We start from the raw sequence: 24,743 nt of genomic DNA, 5'->3' as shown, positions 1-24,743 counted from the left end.
TGGTAAATAGTTTAGTTTGTGTTTGGTTTAGAATTGCTTCTCGATCCTACCGGCTGCGTCAGTTGATGATCGATCCGCTTTATTTTTAAAAATTAAACCACTTTAACGCAACCGAGACTTTTGTTTTATCGTTTGTTGCCGTATTTTGTTATTTTTTGGTCTGGTTTAGACACTACGTTCTAAAGTCTGAAAATCGTTCCCTAATTGACCCGACGGTACCGAAGCGGATGCCGGGTTCAACCCTACGTATCACTATTTGGTTTTATTTTTAATTCTGTTTGATTTCCGTTCCGCCAAAAAGGGAAAATCGAGCCGAATCGATAAACCAAAAACAATTATCCTACAAAAATACACCCTAAAGCGGTAAATTATTCAAAAAAAGTCAAATTAAATTTTAAACAAAACATGAAAACCGCTTTAAGTCACGTAAATTCTTATCGACTGGTGGAAATTCGAAATTTCCGTTCGCTCGATATCAAAACGGATTTCTTTGAAAAGTAATCGTATTTGTTGTTAGATTTTACGACCTGTAATTTAGCGGCACTAAACGCGACTTTACTGCCTTCGTTAAAGTAATGTCAGACATTTCCATGCTTTTCCTTACGCCCTGCATTTTATTTAATATGTATTTCAATTTTGTCGCATATGTCGCTTTTTGCACTTATAAAAGAAAACGCGGTAATATGCATGAACTTTTACTACGCGCGCTGAAATTTAGTGGTTTGATTACAAAATTGCGGCCCAGACTGCCGACATTGTGGCTTAAAATAGAATTTTTATAACTCTGATTTATTTATAGGTAATCGTGTTTAATAACGCGCACCGGGAGAACATCATCGTTTGATAAACCGGTTTGCCGCGAACAGGTGAACGCGAAACCGGTTTTTTGTAATAGATAGCGTCGTAATCATAACTGGCGTGGCAAGTTTTATACGCACTATTTCTCTCCGAAGAGCGGTGGCGTTTATTGGAGAAAAAGCATATTCTCATACGCATTCATATTAATATTGCAAATAATCCTCCGTCTGCTGCCAACTTGAAAATAAAATCCCTGTTTTTAAGGTTGGGTATAATTCCTGAATATTTATCGCGTCTGAGTGACAGTTGAAGTTTATGAAGTATAACATTTTTTCCTACTTCGCTCAATTTACATTCGGATGGAAGTTTCGCAGGATGCGGAGTTAGACGTCGACTGTAATTGAGATTTAATTTGGATTTTGTATTTATGCGCCTATAACGGTTAGTGTCATCGATTAAAATAAACCTAAATGTTGGCGTTTCAGACGTATCTTAAGTAACAAACTATCGAATTCATTACCGGACATTATCATCGACGGCGGAAATGCACAGATAATTTCGCGTGCATGTTTTCGTCTATTAAATTTCAAGTCTGAATCATTTGTGGCTAAGCGGTAGAAAAAATATGGACGGAAAAGCAGTCTAAAAGAACTAGAGCACGGTTTGTTTTCACAAGCTTAAAAGTAATCTCATAAAATTCAACCCTTACAGAAGTGAGGATTAATTTTTAAAGAGTTAAATGGAACAATAATGGATTTTTCTGGATATGCGGAACGCCTTAATAAAGATTATACTTTTAACGTAAAAGGTCTTAAATTATTATCTACCGTAGTTGACGCAACAATGTCACAAACCGGTTTCGCGTGACCCAACCGGTTTTTGGGTTTCGAGCGACCTTTTCTACTTCTCGGAGTCAAAATTCGGTTTCGTGCTTATGGAAAAACAAACGGAAAGAAGATATTGAAATTATATACTAATCCCTCTCAGAGCCAAGGGATATATTCAGGAATTGGGTATAAATGTATCGGATTTCAGTAATGACCGATTCAGAAAAGCGGGCAAAAACGATATCGATTAGCCGAGCGGCATTGTTTTGCATGAGCGTTAAAGCACTTATGTTCTTGTGTTTCTACTGCAACATGCATTAGGTGGGATATGGGTGAAATGTTGGCTGGAATCTATTTTAAAATTTTAATCAGCGTAAAACTTACCTTGTGTTGTCTTCGTCAACAAAGAGGACGACTGCCCGGGCTGTCTTTTGAAGCAGTCGTTCTATAATTCTGTCAAAGTCTATTTTTTGCGAATTTCGGAGAATTTTTTCCGTTACTGCTATGCAGATTCCGGCATCGGCTGAATAAGATATAAAAGACGCTATCCCCTGTAATACGAATAAATTTCTTAGGATTCTATTTCGCGATCTTTCAAGTTGGAGTGTCAAACGTAAAGAACGATATTTCCACCTAACAAATAAAACACTTATCTCTGGATTTTTTTAATTGAAACAATTGAAGCCCCGTTAACATTCTCACCTCATCAAAGTTAAATCGAAGAACCGATTTGTTCGCAATTCGATCTCGGAGTTTTCGCACGTATAAAACGCAGTTTTCGTTTAATTAGTTTTCATACGGTCCACCTACCAAACGCAGATTTATTTATGGCAACTTTCCGACTAATCTTCGCTTTTTCTAAAACAATTAGTTGTCCTTCCGGAGCGAGGCTATAAGACCGCCGGCAAACTTGACGTTCCATTTTTTAGCCTCACACAGAAACACCCCCTTTTTGTAATTTACTTAGATTGCACCTTCATCTTTAATACACGCTCGCTGCCGTACATCCATTTTGCAACCCTCAAGCGTAATTTTACTTTTAATTAAAATATACTAGTGGCATCCGCAGCTACAGAAATCTTTCACCTATTCGATGTTGCACTGTCAACAGAATACATCAGGAATCTTTGTTCGAAATAAATCTATAAATCAATCGATCAATCAAGGCGGACGTGAACTGTTGGTTGCCTATAACCCAATACCGTAAAGTGAAAGTGTGTTAGTCTACTAAACTATCAAGTAACCAAAAAGTGTAGAAATCGTCAAGAAATCGTTAAGAATTTATTTTGTAAGAAGTGGTGATAATTGTCCCGATTTATTGCACGACGTGTCACAAGATGTCTTATTCTGAATACGCATTCGGTAACATTTGAATGTCAAAGAGTGCTTTTTGCTTTGATTACGCTTCATTTGAACAAACGTCTGTAGAAACTGTATGAAAATAAATAATTTCCCCCAGAGAAGCGTTGATATATTAGGCAATCTCCATATTTCGTGATTTCCATCAACAAAGAAAAACACATATTTCCACGTGTGACGCAAAGAACGCTTCAAGGTTGCGATTATTATAATTTTATTACGAAAGTACAGGCCTTTTAGGGTCGCCTACATGTGTTGAAATAAATTCGGCAAACTTTTTATGCCACACGAAGTGTTCCCTCCAGGAGATTTCCGGTGTATTCAATGTTCGATATTGAATTACGTGATTAATTTTAAAATCAAGTCGTGTGCTGGTTCCTTACAGTTTTAAATTTAGCTATTGAACAAAACTGTAGTCGATATTATACCGGAATTTCCGGAACTGCGTCACGATGGAATATTTATTACCTTAAAAATCGAAAAAATTTCAAAACTGCGGCTCAACCCGATTATTAAAGGGATTATTAGCCCGGGGTAATTAAATATAAGTCTTTTAAAAGTTAATCTAGCACTATGGCCGGAAAAGGCATTAATTTTTTCTAATGGCGATCTCGTATCAAAGTTATTTTTATCCCGATTTCAGTTGTGCGTGTCTGGAATTCCTACAAGCCACCAATCACCGAAAGTATTATTGGATATTTCTGACAACGGGAGTCCTGTTGCGACGGTTAGGAGACAACCGGTTTACGGGAGCTAAAGCGCCTGAAAACCTATTCCGCTTTGTGAACACACAACATCATTTAATAAAGCGAATTACTAGTGCACACTTAATTATACCACGTCTTGACTCACTACAACCGGTTTATCGTGCCGGACCTGCCGGAAAACCGGTTTCGCGTCGTCCATTAAACAACGTGCTTAAGTTATTATGCATATTTATTATTACTGTTTTTGTATGTTTGCTTCGGGTCAACACTTTCTGTGTGTTCTTCAAGTGCCATAGTCTCTCCAGGGTCCAAAATATTAACACCCGGTTATGGGGGCATGGCACGATAGTCTCGGAAGGGTGTGAGACTTCGATTTTCATTTAGTGCGTCATCCATTTGTAGTTAAATTTTATTTTTAAAGGCTTAATATAATTAAATTAAAATTTTATCATTCTCGCGTAATTAAAATGTTAATTAATTGAAATAATTTACGCGGCACATTTGTAACACCACGTCTATAAAAACACGGAGTTCATCCACGTGTTTACACACTAATCTATTATTTTAGATGAATATGTATGAATCGGATGATGGTAGACGAACGAATTCGGGCAGATTTTGGTGAAAACTTTTTAATTAAACTTACCGAGCCGCCAATACGCATTAGCATTATGTTCTCGAAGATGAAATTTTCGTATGAGATGAAGCTGTCTGATTTATGTCAAGACGGCTTTTTTATCATGTCTAAAGATGATTGCGGCAGTCTTAGGCGATTTTGGTAAAAAAATCGCACGCCGTTAGACTCGCATGATGAAAAGGTACAATAAATTTAGGCCCGCTTTACATCAAAGGGAAAGTTTTTGCATCGATTTTTAAGTAAAAATTAAATTTGGTCAGATGTGTTGATTATTCTGTTTAGTTTGTAGCAGTTAAAAATTAAAAACAAATATTTGTTGCAGGCTCCATCTTCTGACCGTGTTGTGGGCTCTGTAATGGATTAACGGCTAAATTCAATTATTTCTCATTTGATATTTTTTGTGTTAGTTTGGCGAATGCTAACAAACAACAACCCGTATTTTAGGATTACTTGTGCACCTATTTTGTTGCTTTACTTTTACTAGTCGTTGTTTGCTAGTGGTTTTTGGTTTTAAGTAAAATTACAAAATCACGAATTCTCTTTGAACTAAAATACCAGGTAAAAGCTTGACACGTATGTACATGCTAAGTATGGTGCATATTAAAGTATTTTGATACGAGAGTTTTTCTTCGTTTGTAAGAGTGAGACCGAAGAACCCCTTGTAGAGGTTTCATGCATATTTAGTAGAATCGGTTTGAGAAATTAGCTAGAGCAATTCAAAATCAACACTTTTCTGTCTTTACTGCCTAGAATAAAGCCCAACCCACATCATCTACATAAGCCGGAATAATTGATGACTTGCTATCTTTTCTCTCCTTTGGTTTGTTTCAATTTTATCGCACCCTCCCGTTATTAGTTGGCTTCTTATCGGTCCGTCGGTGTCAAATGAATTTATGTAATATTTTCCGAACCTTCCATTATATGAAATTCCACGGATTTAAACCTCCCTAATACAAGAAATTTCTAATCTACATTAGAATGTAAATCGATGGCGGATTGCCGTGACACTTGCAGTTTCTCCAGAATGTAATTGTAATCGATTTATGGTTCCTCCTCATTTGCAAGAGCCATCTGAAACGGCTCCCTTTGGAGAAAGCTGTGTTAGCAATAAATTAATTCGCCAAATCTGTTGCAAATTTGCATACGCTCTAACGGGATGCTACAGGCAACGGAGCTTTGCGAAACCACGAAATTTGTCATTTTTGAAGTGCCGGGCCTTGCACTCAGCTAACAGCGATTTTCTTAGATCCAATACGAGTGATCGACTTGTGTAATTAACAAATGCATCGTTGTCGTCTCATATATCAAATGGGTCAAAACGTCCTGCGAAATGATCGATTCCTGATAAATGGCCTCCCTAAATCCCCCATTGTTGAAATTTGTGTGTGCATCGAAGTGTATCGTGGGAAAGCGTTTATTTTTCGTGTGAATTTTCCAAGCATTGCATTAAAACTTTTCCAGCTGTTCGATTGTAGCTTATCAGTTCAATCGTTTCCACAATTCGCCAACTTGGAAATAATCGAATTTAATTGAATGCCTTCCGATGGACACGCGATCATTGAAATGAACACGAGGACGATAAACAATTATTGTTCCTAAATCAGTTCCCTGAAAATAAAAGATAATTGAAAATAAAGAGAATCGCTAGGAGCAGCCCTTTCAGAGAAAAAAATTTATGATAATAATTATGTTTTTTGGACGAGTTCCATTCTTGCTTATGGTCTATTCTTCGGTCGCAATGACTACGAGGTTTACATTCTTTTTAATATAAGGTCTGTTTTCACATTTTCGGTCTCATAAAAAGCACATATGGCTTTAATAGTCACGAAAATATGCGTTTTGAATATGTCGGGTGCGTTTCAAGCAACGATATAGCGACAGGTGTGTACTCGAAAAAACATTATCTGGTGATTGAGTAGTTTTAAGCGAATTAGACTGAGCTTTACGTGAGGGTCTGAAATAACCTACAAGTTTTCAAGCTCAGCTGTTGTTCACTTGGAATACGGAGCTAACGCCGTGCTTTTTGGGTTAATAAAATGTGATTTTCATTTACGGAAAGCATAAAAATACGATATTTTTGTGTATCCAGACTGTTGAACAAAAGGCAATCAAAATTAGCGTATGCCATCCAGGTGTCACATGAGTAATGAATCGTTTTCAAGAGTAATTTAATATTTTTGTAATTTTCTTTCACGGACACACGAATTTATTTCCATTATGAAGCTCTGCTTTGCTTTGCTTTGATGAATTTTTAACCAGTCCCGGTCCTTGTTGCGACAATATAATGACAATCATATTTTCATTATTTACAAAGCCATGAGACGCCTTCTACATTTGCGCTGACGTTGCAATACTTTCTGTTGGATGATCGTTGAACGTGGTGTACATGAATGTAAGTGGCAATGAGGAGGTTTTGGCGTGTTCCGCAAGTTTTGCAAACTGAAGTGTAACGAGAATATAATGAATTATTGTAGGAGCGCAGCAACGTTGTGCACTTACGAACTCTATCTACCGTAACAATTCAATAGAGCGATTGTCTGGTGGTGTGTCGAAGATCAGCACGACTTGGCTGTTCGTTAGTAATGTAGTTGGGATCGATTGGATGTGAATATCAACGTATCACCATAACGTCAATTGTCTTTCGAGTGGAAGCTATTATTGCCTTGGTACGAATTTAAATTCGCGAAATTGTTCCCCTTTCATTTAAACACAACGTGAAGTCTTCCCTTAGTGTTTCAACAATATCGCCTAATATTATTGCGCAATTAATTAGAATTAACTTCGACAAAGCGTTACCGTTCAGAATGTAAATTCCTTAAAATGCGTTCAGTTTGTTCCTCGGTCGATTTTTTATTGTCACACAATATACTCAGTAATTAAGTTAGGTAGAAACAAAGTTTCGGGTCAGTGAAGAATTCAATTAGCGAAGTTCTGTGCCTGCGGGTGCGAAAACGTTTTCGACAAATCGCACTTTTTAAATATTTATGTTTCGGGGGAAATTATCATAGAGCAATTTTGACGTCAATTAAACTCGCAAAGTGGAAGGCTTAACAATGAGGGTGGTCAGCACGGTTAAGGTCCCGTGACTTTTTCGAAGCGATTCTAAATCCGAATCCGTTGTGTATCTGCTTTACTGCATATCTGGGTTTTCATCTGGCGTGCCAACGGATCTTAGATCCCTCCTGCTTATCCCTCTATATCGCTCCGTTTGCTTATCTTATTTCAACTAATTTAAGCTGGCTTTTGTATAGAAAGAGGTTTTATTGATTCACTCAGATGATCGTCTACTCACCACCTTGCGCCTTTCGGGACCACAAAGTCCCATTGTTTCGGTAATTAAGACCACTTCAACCATTCTGATATATAATAAAAATTTCAACGATCCAACAATACGTGTTAAAGATTTTGTTGAACAAAAAGTGTAGGTGCCAGTGATACGTTTTTTCTCCCTTGTCTCTCGTAAGCTCGTCGTTGATTAGGAAAAGAAAAGAAAGACATTATTTACGCTTAATTCTATCTGAAATTTCCCGCAGGTACGCTTAAAACTAAATTTCTCTTTTATATATTGCAACTAGTTAACTTTCGTAAAACGTGCTGTGCTCTATTTTATTAATCCACGTTGTTAACAACACACAAAAGATTGTCAGTTATCTCGAATCTAACTATGGAGATTTTCCGTTGTTCCTTTACTGCCATCGGCGCTCTTTCTATCAGAGCGGGTAGTTTGGTAGAAATTGGTTTGCGTTTTTTACTGTGAAACTGGAAATCGGTGTTAAACAGATAAAAAAATCTTGGTATATGTACGATACAACGTCTTGTTCGTTCCGCGAGCTTCACTTGACGTTTTAGAGCTTCCTCCATCCAACCTTTGTACTTAAAGCTGTATTTCTTTCAATCCGTTGTGAGTGTACAAGAAGGTTGGATTTGGGTCCGAATTTTTGCCTTTTGATCCCAGTAGACGCGTTTAGGACGGCATCGTTTACGCGTTCATTGTACAATTATCTAATAAAGCATTAAAGTAACTGCCGTAAATTCCCCATCGTGTTTCAAAGTTCTGACGTCTTGATCTGACGGCGGGCCGTGAAACTTGATTTCTACACGCAACGAATGTAATTCGGGGCGATGTTTGCTTTGCTGCGGAGTTTACGAACGTTTTTAAAAATTGATAAGAGGGTCCAAGTAGTTCGGGTTTGCATTAAGTTTGTTCTCGAAGTTTGAGGTCGAAATGATTTTCGCTGTTGGTCAATTCTTGTTTCGCTCGGTGTGTTTAGAAATAGATTACGTTCAGATTTTATTAATATAAATGAAGATGTTGCGATATGGGGTGAAATCTCGTGTCTAAATTCTGATTGCGTGTCGAATTCGTAGCTGTCGAGATCTGAAGTGTATAACTATCACATTTGCCGTGGATAAGTCGTGTTTGGGTGTTGGTGTGGTTATGGATTTTGTGTTTAAATAATTATGTTTTGCATTAGGAAACGGTGAAAAATGTGGCGGTTTACTGTAGGTTGGAGAATAATTAAGCCGGGAATAGAGCAGATCATGCCTAAATAAGTTATAGTAAAGCAACCGCATCATTGTGTTAAACTGAGGGGATGCTTATTAAACAGCTCCCTTGTGTATAGATAGTTGATATCAAGTAGTAGTACGTATAAACCATAACAAGATCAATGGTTCGAGTGGTGTGAAATTATAGCCTATGCTGTGCGTTAAGTATATTAACGTGGAATTAAACATCAAAGATTCGTATTAAACCGCAGCTATAATTTAATTGCGAATGAGAGTACGACTAACTAATTGCTTCAATTATGAAGTTATCTTTCCAGCTTTAGCACAAATCTTTGGAAGTGTAACACGTCGTATGGGCGAAATAATGTTAAAGCGAGATTTCGCGGCTCTCCAAGTTTAAAAGGCAAGATGTTCAAGTTTTGTTGCTTCTTATCTTTTCACTTATTCGAGGTCAGTTTCTTGTGTTACCAGAGTTGGCAAAAAATCTCATTACATCTGGCGCGTTGTGGTGTCCCATTTTCGTCGTTCGATGGTCGTGTTTTGAGTGTCTTATGCAAATTTTTATAATTCTCGATCCTAATTCGTCGAAAATCGTGGCGAGGTTTAAGATTTAAATAAAATTTGAATAAAGAGGAGTGCGGAATGCAAAGTAAAGCACTCCTGTGATGCCTATTTTCTATCCTGTGCATTCGTTGAAGTGGGAATAGTAAACTTTGACGTGGTTAATACCCGCCACACGTCTTGTCTTTCGCTATTTTAATGGAACAGATACCTAGAATGCCTCCATGTTGCGGAAGACACGTCCCAAAATAACGTTATTTATGCCGGAAAATTTCCCCTTGTACATAAGCTATGTCGTGTGTTGTAAGAAGTTGACGCGAAATTTTATTATTATGATTTATCGCCGCCTATGCCTCTCCTACTTAAGAATGCATTATTTTATTGCGGAAAACTTTTCTATCCCGGCGCATCCGCCAATTTCCTCCGGGACGGAGCGCCGAATTCGTCGCTTTATTTTCGCAGAAATGGGATTTTTTCAGTTAGTTGTTTGCGTTAGTGAGCGGTCACTTCAGTTCATTTCCGGTTGTTACGGACCCATGCAATCCCATATAGGAAATAAGAGTCCAATCGTTTGTTTCGGTCCGAATCGAATGCAACATCATTTTCAGCTCGAATGTTTTTTACACCGCAAAAACAACGGATTAAACCGGTTTAGGTTTCTTTCGACGATTAAACGGAATAAACGTCGGTCGCTTTTATGATTTAATTAAACCGGCCGGAATTTTTGCGTCCCAACCAAAACAAGAATTGCCGGGAATCAATTTTACGCGCTCTGGTTACCAACTGACAAATTTAACCTGACAATAGGGGCTCATTTCATCGTCTTATTCCCTGGATGAAGGCAAAGGAAGCCGCGGACGAAAGTAAACCACCGACTAACTCGCATCCGCCCGACTGTCTAACACCAAAAAGCGGGATTAAACACGTCGGAATGCAATTATATCACGTCATTACGTCATCAGTATTGTTTAAACGGTGCTTCGGACGAGTTGGCGTAATCGAATTATGCCGAATCAGCATGATCAAGTTAGGCCGGCTCAGCGCGCTTCCTTTGGACACGTCGACGTCCGTTTATGCGCAGCTATGACGTTTGCATGATTTTTATTCCCGCTTTGTAGTGGTAGCGGGCCCTTTGATTTGCTTAAATTCGGGCACGTTTAGCTTTGATTCGGTGAAATGTTTTTATTTGTAGTGAAGGTTCGTTTTGGGGGAGCCGAATTTAACTAACAACCCCGAATGTGGATTTTGGAAAACCCTTATCCACCTGTTTACATAAAACCAACGCTCTCGCCTGATAGCTCTGTTTAATTTCGTGTAGAAATTTAAATTTATCCCCGTCGTATTTGACAGCTTCATAAATTCGAGGCAATATTTCTTCAGAATTTTTCGATTCCGAAGTCACGGCAAAAAATATATAAGCTCAACTATTTCGGCATTTCGTGAAGAATTCGTAATATCGGTGTGGGGAATTACCGGTGGAAAAATGCAGAGTGCTGAATAGAAGCATTTACTCACCCTTTCTCCGTAATCGCCTTCGACTGCCACCGTGGACACATATTTCCAACCCAATTCTTTGATGATTTCTACCATAGTTTGTGCTTGAAAGTTATCAGGCGGTACGACTCGGCTGAAATATTCGAATCGAGACTTGTCGGACAATTCGGTGCTGGTAGAGGCGTAACTGACTTGGGGGATCTGAAACATTTAGTAAACAACCCTCTTCACTAATTGTTCACTCAAGAAAACAAATTAAGGAAGTTATTTTCTCACAAAGAAATTCTATTTGCATAGGCCGTTACTTACTTTACATGCTTCGGGTATAAGTTTTATGGGCATTATTTTTTTTTCACTCGGGAGTCTTAAGGGCAATCCTTACAACCTCTTTGTTTGTTCGAGCTTAACAGATATGAAATTTTATACGCCCTAACGAAATTAAAGCTTTACAAGATACTTCTCGGAGCTTCCGTGCAAGACCTTACGCACATTTAAAGTCTACAACTTCACCGTATTGTACTCATAATTAGTTGTCTGTGTTGATCAACACAGACCCAATTAAAAGTATAATTAACCCGACTTAATTTCGGCTCGTAGGAATTTACTTATTTAAGATCTAGAAGTTAACGAAAGTTAAACCTGACACTTTTTATCGTTACAGTTGAGAACTAATTTAGGTTTTAGTTGCCGTCGCTGAATCTGATCGAAATGTATGACAGAGATCGTTTTCGGTTTGAATTATTTATACTTTAAGTTTCGGCGTAGTCGGTAGGATGTAAAAAGTAATTTAAATTTCCACTCGCATTCTGTTAATTATTCTAGTAAGATTGGGCTCTAACTTCTCTAAATAAAGTTTTACAGAACGGAAAACAAAGGAAGCGCACTAACACCGAAATATGTGTCACATGAATAAAAGAACAACGCAGAGCAAAAGCTGCGGGATTTTAGTGGATTATTTGTTATTTAAATAAAGTCGTTCCCTGACAAAGTTAACAAACTTTCTCACTGTTTTCTGTAACAAAAAAGAGATACAACAATAAATAAAAGAAATAATTTAATTAAGGCGTAATTAATTTTCAAGTTAGATGTTTACTTTTAGAGCTTTCAGAACGTGCTGAAAGTTGATACGTCTTGTTTTATAAATAATGAAATAAATAAATCTGACGCACGCTCTCCGCCTGTAAATTAATTAAATTCTTTGATGAAAAATTATCTGAAGATGACGGAGAAGCTATCGAAACTTTTCCAATAACACGATAATTTGTTGATTTCCCTTCGAGTTAAAATTTTCGAATGTAAATCAGTTTCGGCGGGCTCCGAAATGTGTGATAGTGAAATCCGAACCGAGCACTTTTCTGCTTTTAGCGAAGGTACTTAGCAGCATGTGCGAAAATAGAAGAAAATAAAAATGTGCCACATGTAATGCTAACAAAGTCTGAATTATCGTGTCGGGACTTTAACCAACTTTTGTTGGAGATATTTACGCGAAAACTGCCATCCCCATTTCTCCTCGGCTCGCAAGTCCAAATGACTATGTTTGCCACAAACAGATTTTCTTCCGTTTTCAAATTTATTTTAGCAATAATTGTTTGCTCGAAGCGTTAAGCGAAAAATAAGACCAAAATTTAATAAAGCCGTCGTAACTTTATTCATTAAAACAGGTGAAATACTACGGAGAGTTGTGCAATGAATAAATTCCTGGATCTCTGCTCAAAATTATTTGCATTAAGGATAATGATCGGCGAGCTGTCAAGTAAAGCGAATACCTGTTTCTACTTTTAGAGATACTCACACTGAATTAAAATGATCCCTAATGCGACCCATGTTATTGTCGCTTTTATACCCTTATTTTCAAAGTGTGTCCACTTTAGGAGAGTGCTTTTGGGACTTCCACAGTTAGCTACAATTATTCCCGAAATATTTGGGAGCATAAAAAGGATTGACGTCTTTCGCGAACCTAATTCAAATTACGACTTTTATAACTCCGACAACGAGTAATTTTAGGATCTTACAAAGACGGTATCAATAATGGCGCAGTCGGTAGGATATTATAATATTGGCGTAGCCGGGGAGAAAAATTTTTGTTAAAATCAAACTGCACCTGCCGAGCTGCTTTCTTTTCCAGTTTTATAAAGGAACATTCCGTGTAATTTGCGAAAAGATGAGGTAGAATTAACAAACGCCTCCAATCCAGCCGAAGTGCGCCACATAATAGAACGGGAATGAATTTCACTGCAAATAAATACGTACCTTAAATAACCTCAGGATATTTGCCACCATGATTGAAACCACGCTGAAAGACGCTCCGATGACGGCTGTAACGGGTTTATGTGGGACATAGACGGGTGGTTTTCCAGATTCACACTTGTACTCTGACATATCCTGAAAAAATAATTTCAGCATTAGTCAGAGGATCGATACGAGTGCGTTAACCGCAGAAAAAATCGTGTTTCTTGGCTACATAAATACTTTTATTGTTATGGTTGCACTTGCTTAAGCACCAAGATTTTAGGTTTATGCTTGTATTTATATTAAAAGCCGTAAAATTTACAATGGTGTTTATTTTGTTTCGTTTTATATCGCGTTTTATGTCAGGAGAAATACTATATTTAGTCTGGGGAGACAGTTAGTTTGTTAATAATACAGGAGAGCGTAATTCATCAAGAGAAAATTTTACTTAAAAAATGAATGAGGGAAGGAACACCTGAGCTCTACTTAAATGGTGATTAACTCGACATTAAAACGGCGCCTACGTATGAAACTTTTTATGTTTTGAGCAAAACGATGCGAATGGCAAGTCAACAGAAATTGGTAATTTACTCTAAACCTCGGAGGCAAAATAAAACAATATTGCAGACATCGGTTTTTGGTTATAAACAAATATGACTGAATGTTGAGCGAGATTTTTTCATGCTCTCTTTCATTTTATTTCTTCACTTAACCACATCCAATTTTGAAGAATCACAAAACATCGAAAGTATGTAGAATCAAATTGCGCATAGTTCGATAATTGGCGCAGTCGGTTGGAATAGTGTGCTTTTTGTAGTTGTGACACACTTCTCGGTTATAATAATAGTTGCAATTTTATTCATTAAATTTGCAAATGTATGCAAATCTGTGGTGTCATGTCCACGGAGCGTCCATTCGCTAAATACTGAAAAGCGGATTTGGGCAAAAACTTTCGCACATAATCTGCATTCTCTAATTCCCTAAATTAGAGGTAGAGCCGTCGCAGTTGTTTGTCAAATAATGCACCCGGCTAAGCTACATTCTACGTAACTTGTAATGGACTGAGCTTCATATACTATTAACAAGCGCAAAAACTCCATTTTCAAACATTCTTCCCGACCAGCTACTCAAATTCTTACGTAGAAATTCCAACCCGCTTAATTATGAAAATGAACTTGTGCCACAAACATCGCCACAAAAGACGTTTTAGTCTCATCATATAACAAGCGCACAATTTTCTCTTTGTTATGGAACTTGAAAGGACAAAAACTCTTTCTACCTTAAATTTTACTTATACGCTTCACTAAACACAGAGACAGAAAAAGGTTACACACGAGATATAATCTTATTTTTTATCTTCAATCGGATTAAATAAAAATTTCAGCAAAAGAAACGATGCCATACAAAGTAGAAAAATTACTGTGACGTTAAAGTGAGATGTGACACAAAAGAACACAATTTGCGTTTCTCCAACCATAAAAAAATTAATTGTGCAAGAAAATTCTCATAAAATTTAGGTTTTCGCGGAACGCTATCGCATTTCGTTTGGTTTATAATTTTGCGGGTTTTAAATTTTGATGGATGCGCCGGGAAAGTTCGCGTCTGAAAGTATTCGAAATATTTTATTTATAGAGTCGGGGTTCATTTGTCTTGTTGATATTTTGTGAGGTTGTGTGTCGTTTTGTAAACGTATCTACTTTTAAATTACAAGCAGGTTATAAATCACCACAAAAAGCTCTTAATGTAACTGGCGTCGGTCACACTTGTTCTTGACGCGAGATCCTTCGGATCATTCCGACAAGTTAAAATTCCTCGGCACGCAACAATTGCCTTGAAATACCTCTGGTGTGCTAATTTATTCAAATACAGAAATTATAGTCAGGTAAAGCCTGACAATGCAGTAGGCAAACAAGGAATTGTCCGTCTATTTGCAGCCAAGGCACGCCCGAAATGTTTGGAAAACTAATTGGTATGCTATGACATTTGTTGACTGCAAGGATTACATAATAGTGAGGGACAGGAAGGACAGGAGAAGACAACATTGCGTCACATAGTTTAAGCGAACCCCCGGAGTACCACTAAGACAGTTATATTGCTTCTCGCCGCTAAAGGCAATACTTCAATCTGAATTGTCGACCGGTTCTGCTGATTTTCTTCACTATTGACTCACGATCTGTACGTTGTTCCACTTGCTCGTGTTCTTGACGACTAATTTGACCGCGATAAATTATGCAGACCCAATTGGGTTGATTAAAATTTCCCTCGGTTCGACAAAAAATTCCAATTTGAGTTATTCCCCATAATAAATTCACGCTTTCGGTTAACAAAGTCTTCGCTGCCGAGCGTCATTGATCATTTCTGGTGGACAGTGCTTTTATAAATCTGACCAGCTTAATCCTAAAAGCGCAACGTTCGAATTAAGCTCAGGCCCAATTAGTTCGGATTACTAGGCGTTCACACGACGTCAAAAATCCCGGCAATATGTCTATACAAATACCTACTTCAAACGAAATCGGCCAAACACTTGAAAGAAAATCAGATGAAGTGTATTGGCGCAGTCGGTGGGATTATCCATATTTAAATAAAGCCGATTTGCCGGCTTTTCCATTCTGGACAATGTTAGTATTCTAAATTACAGAAATAAGTCGATTATTTCGTGTTTTTAAGTTAATAAGGTCATTGTTGTAGGATTTAAGCCCGATTGGATTAAATTTTTGGAAAAAGGTGTTGGCGCAGTCGGTAGAATGTGGGATTCGCACTTTCGGATTAAATTTTAAGCAGCGCGTATCTTTGAAGCAATAAAACCCCTAGAAATTGTAGGTGTTCAAAGCCCGTAATAAAATTTGTAGGTGTTAGCTCGAGTTGATAGTGATGGGCGGATCATTTTGACACTTTGTTAAAAGAACACGATATCGGAAAGTTAACTGATATCTGCCGATACCCACGAGTGGAAGTTTTGAGTATGGCAAAGTCTGAATTTGGAGTGAACGACTGAGCTTCATAAATCATCTTTCTTGATGTGTTTGTTCGGACTGTAAACATAAGGCTAAATTCTCAGAGCTTTAAATCTCTCTACCTATCAACCCCGACAGGATTAATTACATTAGCTACGGTTTCTGTACAATGTCGGAAAATTAAACACGGATGGACATGGTCAAGGTTTTCCTAAAACGCTCAAATTTGAAACTAATGGACATGTAAAAGGCGGTGGAATTTGAATAAACAAGACAGTTGATTTCCGGTGTCAGGATTTTTGATCATCACCTTTGCATTTTAGAGAAGATTCATCAAAGTGGCGGTGTCCTTGAAGGAATCGACTTTGAAGGATTACTGATAATATCGACGACAAACATCGTTAACTCCTTGCTTTTGTCGTGTAAACGTAGGGCTGACGAAACTGTAATTAACATTCTCTAGAGCAAGGTGTGTCGTATTTAGACAAGACGAAATAAAAGCTAACCGACATTGTTATCGCAACATAAAAATGCGATCGCAAGACAAATAAACAACTGCGAATTATAGACTTCGGAGAGTAATTTTTAACGTTTTTAAAAAACCCTTCACGTTTCGTGTTTTCTTTAAAAACAACCTCAAAAATTGAATCTCTTTATAATTTGGCATCTAAGTAAAGCAATCAAGTCAACTAGGCGGCATAAGTTTGTAAATATAAAAGGGAAGCACGGTGTGTGAGCAAATTCGCGTTGAATATTCCCGAGGATTTGTAAGGCTCATGTATATTTTTCAGTATATTTAGCTCGCGTATAAAAATGTATTAAATATAAAGGAGATTGGACGCAAGACAAACACTCGCCGAAAGAAAAAAGTTCGCGTTTTGAGCGCGTCGAGACAATAAGAAGGGATGGAACTAAAGTGTGGGTAAGAAATATTTTATCTAAACGTTTCGATATGCAAATTTAAACCGATCGACCAAACAAACAGAATACGGAAACGAGTGACGGTAGAAGCAGTATCAACAGGGGAAAATTGGAAGTAAGTAGAAAGTCGCAGAACTGCTAAAGAGACATGAAAGTTTAAGAAAATGAATAATTTAAGAGTAAAGCGCAACATGTAGTCGAGCGATTTTTGAAATATTAAACCGGCGTTTTTATGTACACGTGTGATGAAAAATGTGTTTTTGAATGACACTTTAATTAAAAGAGTTTTTGAGTCGCTTTTGCCGTGGGAAATGATGCAAGGAAAACGCAATTGCGTTGGTTACTCATTAAATTTTCGCGTAGAAATTCCCGTATCTGACTACAAGCTTGTTTGGTCATGCGGCATTATCAACCATACAAAATGTCCGCATCATTAACTCGCCATACATGATGCTCATGACCCACTCGTTTCGGCATGTCGGGGCTTTAATAGAATTTGGGCCTCCAAAACATCCGGCAAATGAAACCAAAACGTTTACTCTTATTAATTCCATTTACTAACAACCGATATCGCATTATTAACTGTTGTAATTTGCCGGTAATAGAACTCGCCGAACTACAAATGAATTCTCCCGTTAAAGGTCTAGTTCGTTTTAATTAAACTTTGATTATGAATTTTAAACCGGCACAATATTGAAACCGCTGCCACTCTTATTAATGATACCGCCAGCTTCTTCGCCGGTTTATCGTCGGGACGTACAGATGACTGTTTAGCATAGATCCGATGTTTTGAATTACTGGAAAACGACTTTGTCAAATGTTTTGGCAAACACTCGACCTACGCCATCGATAAAACTCGTTCAAATACTATAACATTTCGACTACTAAAACTGCAATATGTATGTACGGCGCAGTCGGTAGGATATGGATATGGCTGAAAACGAAATGAAGCGATATTAAAACAAAACGACTACATTATTGAAAATTACTATACAAATTGCGCAGTCGCTAGGATAAAAAATAAATCCGCCGTCAAACATATAACGAATGCTGTTTCCCAGTTTTAAATAAACATGCACATTTTATTTTCATAACGCATATTATGTTCAATTAATTTGTTATTAGTAGGCCTGCGTATGCACAAAAGACAAACAAGAGTTCAAATGAATCTGGTTTTAATAACCCAACGCATATGACACTGCATAAAATGCCTTTAATTATTACCAGTAAATATTAATTGTAATGAAAACAGAGTATCTTACCTCTCGGTATATATTAACGGATGATTTTTTGAGAAACAGAAACTGTTACCAAAAGTTTTGAACTTGTTGGGCTTAATTTTGCTAATTTAACCATGTTAGATGGAGTGCGGAAACAAAACGGACGATGTAAGGAATTTACTTTAATGACTTAAACTCGAGGGCATAATTAGTGAGTATCATAACAACATACCACAAAACTAAGTCGGGATATAATTAAATCAATAATCGTCGGTGACAAATCCCATTTTTGCCTAATTAGAAATGTTGTGCTTAAGCACGATGAAGGCGCTGCAGTCGTGGGTGTTCTTTCTAATTAAATTAGAGCACATTTTCGCGCGCTTTATCTCCTTTATGTTCATTTGTGCAGTTCATTTGCACCTGTTTTAATCCAGCTGGAGTTTCTTTCTACACGTACTTGCACTCGGGCTTTATAGTAAATAATCCCTTGTTAGACGAGCTGCATCCGAGTAGATTCTAACGTCAACAAAAAGAGAAAGTATTTTTTCCTTTCCATTCTGAACTAATTGTCTTGAAGTAAATATTTGAGATGGAAAGCATCTGTTTGGCGTAATGCCAACATGGATCTGATATCTAGCATTCGGAAGGAGCGATAATCATCTTATCCTTATTGATATTGTCAGTTCTGCCTAACGGAGCAAGTGTCAGGTGAGGTAATTGTTTCGTACGGCATTCAATATTAAAGTTCATTAATTTTACATATAGTTTGCTTCGCCACTGTTTCAATCTAACTTACGCCAAACTTCCAACAATCACGCATAATAAACTCGTTACCTTGCCGTAACTTCGCTTTATCAATAAGAACAGGTATTTTTGCAGACACCTAATTACGGAATTTCTGAAAAGTTGAATAAGTACGCTTTGACGTATAATCGTCGATGATTTATCGACTTCATAATAATTCCCCGAAGCGACAGAATCTCTTAACTGTACTTAAATTGTCCGATGGAAATTATTTTCGATTGTAACCAGTTCGCTCCGCTGCGGCAACAAAGTCGCAAATTTCTAAAAATAAGAAGAAAATAACGACACAAAAGACTCTTTGTGCGTAATGATGCCTCGTTCCACGGAAAATCAAAATGCACACAGACGATTCAACGTTTTATTACCGAACGTTTCTCACTGCTCGAGCAATGATAATAAGAATAATACTGTCGTTGTTAGCACAAAAATCATCTTGTTATACTTTGTTTTAAAACGGTCGAGTAGAAAAAGCGCGACTTGAGTAGAAAGTACGACGTTAAATTGTCGTACTTTCTACTTTTTATAAATTGCTTGGCTACGTTCAACAATTTAATAGAATACATTTTTAACTGTAACAAAGCTGCGGATTCTTGGAAACAAGAAGAACGCATTGTGCATAACGAGTCTCGTTTTTAGTGCTAGAATAGTAATAGTGTCGCTATTAATATTTGTCTTGTCGCGGCGAAAGTTTTATGATGTTAATCAAGTAAATTGGGCAGTTTTTCTCGAAGTGAAAAATCTGACGTGTATTCACATCACTCTTGAAAGTTTTATTCTTGAGCTTATCCGATGCGTATCGTGGAAAGCACGCCTCCTAAAAAGCTTAGCCGAAGTTATGGCCATTTCTTATAGATTCTTATAGAAAATAAGAGTTATTGCTACATTTGTTTGCACTGATAAAGATATAATTTTTCAAATCTACGATAACATCCATCCAAGTGCTATTTTTATTGACCGAGAAAGGTCTTCAAAGGCAGTAAATAAAGTTTATGCCATCTAATGACATTTACAAGTATCCCATTATATTCGTTCGCATTCCATCTCGCGTTTATATTAATGGAAAAATATTTAAATCGTAGTCCATTCGCGAATATTGCACCCATTTCCCGTGGAACCTTCTTCTACGCTTAAAAATAAAGCGACGGGTTTTAATCTCATAAACAACAATCCGATTAAGTAATGTGCCATTGGCGATATGCAAATCTGCCCTGTTGATTAGTCGAGCCTCGTTTCCTTCAATGGGTCAATAGGTCTAGATTTGACCTCAGATTTGCGTTGATCGCGAAAACTAGAGCAAAATGGCATTCGAGTTATCTTAATTATAAATCTCCGGGGATAGTTTATTGTGAACGCTGTGAGAAATGTATGACAGAGAGAAATGACCGAATTAAAAGTTGCTCCCGGGTAGTGTGTAAGGATTCGCGTTCGAAAATTTTATGCAAGTATATTAACCGAGTGATTAATCGTCATACAAATGTATGGAGTTCTCGACCCTAATCCGGCTGGTGCGAACTTGCTGATTGATTTAGTTCGTGTGTTTCGCTTTGACGGTAATTATCAAAATCTGATGAGGGTTCCGTCTTTCCGAAAAACTCCAGATCTGCGGTAAGAGCGTCATAATTTCGAATATTCGATCAGACTCTTCCGCACTGTTCAAATAGTAATTTATCTTTGTTTAGTCCCGTGTGCGGCAGCGTCGCTCTTTCAATTCGACCGAGTTGCTGTTATAAATCAGAGCGTACAACCCACTTCAGATGATTGCGTCCTGGGCTCTCCTCACTGCAAAACGCGCTAATCCTTCCACGCCTGCGATGCCTTGCCCATTGCCCACACTTGTCCCTCACAGGCCATCGATCTTGCCCTATTTGCCCCTTTCCGCATACTCCTCGCTGCACCAGAATACTGATCTTTGACAAGAAAACCTGCGTTTTTGTGTGCCGTGATAGTAAAGTTTAGGTACGAACCAGTCGGAGATGTCCGTCGAGTAGAAAGGACGGTAATAAAGCGTCGTGCTTTCTACTCTCATATTTTTTTATTTGTTTGTTATTATCACCTTTATTTTCTCATTTGCTAATTTTAGGTGACAAACGAAACGCTGACCGCTCGTCACGGGATTAGCGCGTGAATGCATTCGAGCGAAAGGACGCCGGTTTAAAGTTTAATAGGTGGCATAAAGTAATTTTCACAACGGGCTGTAAAAATGTGAACAGGAAATTGCGGGTATCATTGCGGGGTGGATTATCATGCATTACGTGAGTGGACGGGAAACCCAAGGATGAAGAAAAATAATGCGTTTACCAATAAAGTTTTTACGCTGGGATTTAGAATAATTGTTGATTTGCATTTTAACGAAAGGGAAAAATTAAAAAAGTTGCGCTCGTAGATCTACTTTCGCAATCTCAAAACAAACCGAAAAAACAAATGGACAGGAATCCGTCAAGACCGCCGAACATAATCGAAAGTCATTAATATAAGTTGAGTTATGGGGGTTCCTAATTGGCTGGAAGTTCACGTAAATACGGGCCGCCTATGGGTGATGGAATTGCTCTCAAATGCGGCCTTTCACACATTTTGATAGATGACAGCTATCTTCAAAATGGATGACACAAAGGGATGCCAATTATATTAATGCTTTGCACATACATTGGTGTAGACATCGCACGAATTCCATATGCTGCAAGTACACTTTACGTAGTTGCATCATGGGTTCAAATGAATTATTCACATCGTGTACTTCTTTCAGACTGTGCTTCTGCATTAAGACCGGGTTCGACCCAGCAACAAGTAAGGTATTTATAATTGCCAAGTCCCATTTTTTGCGGCCTCATTAAATTTAAATTAAAAGGAAAGATGAGCGGAAGTTCATTCCAGAAATATGGAGCTTTATCGTTTCGTTTGTAATCGCTGCATTTATTCGCTATTATTTTCCAAATGTGTACATTTGCATATAACACATTTGCAATTACGATAAACAACACACGAAAACAAATTTTTGCATTTGTAAATTAAACAAAACATTGTGCCCCTGTTAAATCAGCACCACTCAAATTTGCCTGAGTTTATACATTGTAATGTTTACAGTGTGGTGAAAAGTAAATTGAAAACTCACCCGACAGCATAGGTTTAGTGATTATTTGGTTCCTCCTCGACTTTGGAGGTAAACGTTGTAGTTTTTAGACAAATTCTAGATTAATTAGACTTCATTCCTCTTTAAAGGGCTGCGTTCCGCGTGGGCGGTTTATCCATCGACGGATTTAGAATTTAGCTGCGTCTTCGTTGTTTTTTAAGTGAGCTTAAAATGTATAATAAAAACAGCCATTGAGGGCAGATTTGAGGCGACGCGGTCTTAAAAAACAACAACAACGCGGCGAGAGGAATAAACCTCGTAGAAAAAATCTAATTATTATGACAATGGGTTGCACAGATTCCGGCGGGCTACATTCCTCACAACACAATTCGAGCGTCCCTAACCTTACGTGAAAGGAAATTAATGAACTGCCCGTTCATCCTCAAAGCGTAGTCCTGTCAGCTGGACAACTCAAGGCCGCAATCTCCAAATAACATTATAATAACCCCTCATTTTTATAACCAAAAAACAGCCGACAAATTGCCTTTTAATGGTCAGGATTTGTGGCCCGGTTGGCCTGGTTTGAATTGGATTTTTAAGCGGAGAATTTTATTTAATTTCGGAGGTGTCGATCTCTCGGGGCGAACGCGTAGAATATTTCAAAGCACATTTATATTTTTCGAAATGATTCGATGCAAACGTGACGGTTAATCATGTATACAATTTATTCTGGAAATGGGGCAGAGAATAGACATGTAAATGGAGGTAATTAAAAGTGACAGAAGTCGGCGCGGTTTCACTCACAGCCGGCGATCCGGGCCCGGACGACGCTATATTTATATGCATTGCTAAAAGCGCACCAGCCCGGTGCTAACTAAAGTTAATTAAAGGTAATTCTAATTAGGGTGCGAATACGAAACTCGGCTATTTTCTATTATCGCTCCTCCGACACGTTGCCGGCGCTAATGAATACCGCATACGTCTGTTGCAAGGTAGATATACTGTGCTTTCCAAGGTCAAGGCCTAAAAAAGCAGATGATATAATAGTAACCCGGATTGATGTCCCTCTTCGCAGACTTCGCTCTATTCTGGCCCTACCCCTGAGACAACCGAGAATTGTGGCAGGGATTTTTCGGTTAGTTAGTAGAAATGCGACATCACCCAAGGTCAAGACTAACTACAATGTCATCGTGTTGATGACATTGTAGTCAGGTCACAATCGATTTCCGATTTTTAAGGTTACTGATCCTGGAATAATCGACGTAGTAGTTTCGGGATTTGTACTTAAAATGGAAATGTCGCTTCATTTACAATAACAAGGTTATTGGCATAGCTATCGTTTCGCTAACCCTTCGATAATAATCGAAGAATTGTGGCGGAGTTGTTTGGGACGATGGCTCGTGGTGTTTGCGATTATATCGTCGTGGTCGTTATTCACCGTAGCAAAACGCTCTGCCGGCCATGATTAGAAAACAGCTAATTGGATAAAATTACGAAACCTTCAAAGTGTCGAAGTTCGACCCCCATTATAATCAATTTGGGCATTCGGAAGGTCGCGTAAATGAGAAGGCGTAGGTCGATATGTGCCAGTCGATTGGTCTTCGCTACAGTTTACCGACAGCTGTCGGTAATTATCAAAAGAAGTCGCGCGATTAATCAAGTAAAGGCGCGAAATCGATTGAGTTCCACGTGTTTTCTCTGAAGCTTTAAAGGAAAGTCGTAAACTTAGTAGAAAAGCTGCGTAGTTTTGTCGATTTCGGTTTGAGCCGCGGTGAATGAAAAGGCCCTTCAACAATGCCCAGGGAATACCAGCAGCTATATAAACGAAGAATTTTAATTTCAGGGGCTTTACAAAAGGCGGTTTCATCAAATTCTTTAAAACGCGTAATGTTAATATTCCGGGACTATAAGCGCGGCTGTTTTTGGTGACGAAATAGTTACCCCATCACAGTGAAACCAACTAGAATAAATATAATAAAACTGAGCAAATATGTAATTTTCTGGTCTTATTGCGTTCAATTTTTCGCTGTTTACAATTTAATATTGCTGCGTTTTTAAGATGAAAGAGAAATTTCGTGGTTTTTAATTTTTAAACTTCCAATAAACACGATTAAGGCTGCGAAGCAAACATCTGAAGGGTGGAAATGCGGGATAAAAAATAAGTGTGCTGTTGAAAAAGTGAGCGAGTTTCTATAGTGATAGGGGCTCTAGTTTGCCAATAAAGTTATTAAAAACATAATCAATAAATCCCGGAAACTTCTCGATTCGCTATTGTACGTTTAACCCCCACGACAATGTGGATAAGACAGCAATAAAAGGAAGACATAAATATCGGCCACGTTAAAATTTCACGCTTGTGGCGAAAATTTGCGAAAAATCCGATAACAAACGATCGTTTAACTATAAACAAGGAAGCCAGGGCGTCGACCGTAATTATTCTTATTTTCCATTAGTTTTCAAAGTTAACAGTCCGCCTACTGTCTGCTCAGCAAGGATGTTTAGAAAATATTTTTATCTTACATTGACAGATAAAATGTTTTCTGAAGTTGGGTAATTTATGGCTCTGCCCCACCCATTGAAGTAGAACACCGCAAAACGGCCAAACAACACCGAAACAAATAGCTTTTTGTAAAAAGGATGCACGGAAAACAAGCAC

The 24,743-nt window shown here is 37.9% G+C and overlaps 1 protein-coding gene across 1 annotated transcript in view; it reads right to left on the bottom strand.

Annotated features, from left to right (window-relative positions):
- LOC135141708 (metabotropic glutamate receptor 7-like) overlaps nt 1–24,743 on the bottom strand; it is a 68,837-nt gene that overhangs the window by 26,649 nt on the left and 17,445 nt on the right. Inside the window, exons 2-4 of the mRNA XM_064073038.1 lie at nt 13,143–13,274; nt 10,914–11,093; nt 2,010–2,176 (exon numbers count right to left, since the gene is read on the bottom strand). Coding sequence (XP_063929108.1) covers nt 2,010–2,176; nt 10,914–11,093; nt 13,143–13,274 — 479 coding nt within the window. The remainder of the gene's footprint in view (nt 1–2,009; nt 2,177–10,913; nt 11,094–13,142; nt 13,275–24,743) is intronic.

This window comes from Zophobas morio, unplaced genomic scaffold, assembly GCF_036711695.1.
Source record: "Zophobas morio isolate AGI-343-1 ecotype UQ-CSIRO unplaced genomic scaffold, CSIRO_AGI_Zmor_V1 ptg000044l, whole genome shotgun sequence".
NCBI lineage: Eukaryota > Metazoa > Arthropoda > Insecta > Coleoptera > Tenebrionidae > Zophobas > Zophobas morio.
The sequence above is the reverse complement of the archived record's forward strand: the minus strand, read 5'-3'. Positions and strand labels throughout refer to the sequence as shown.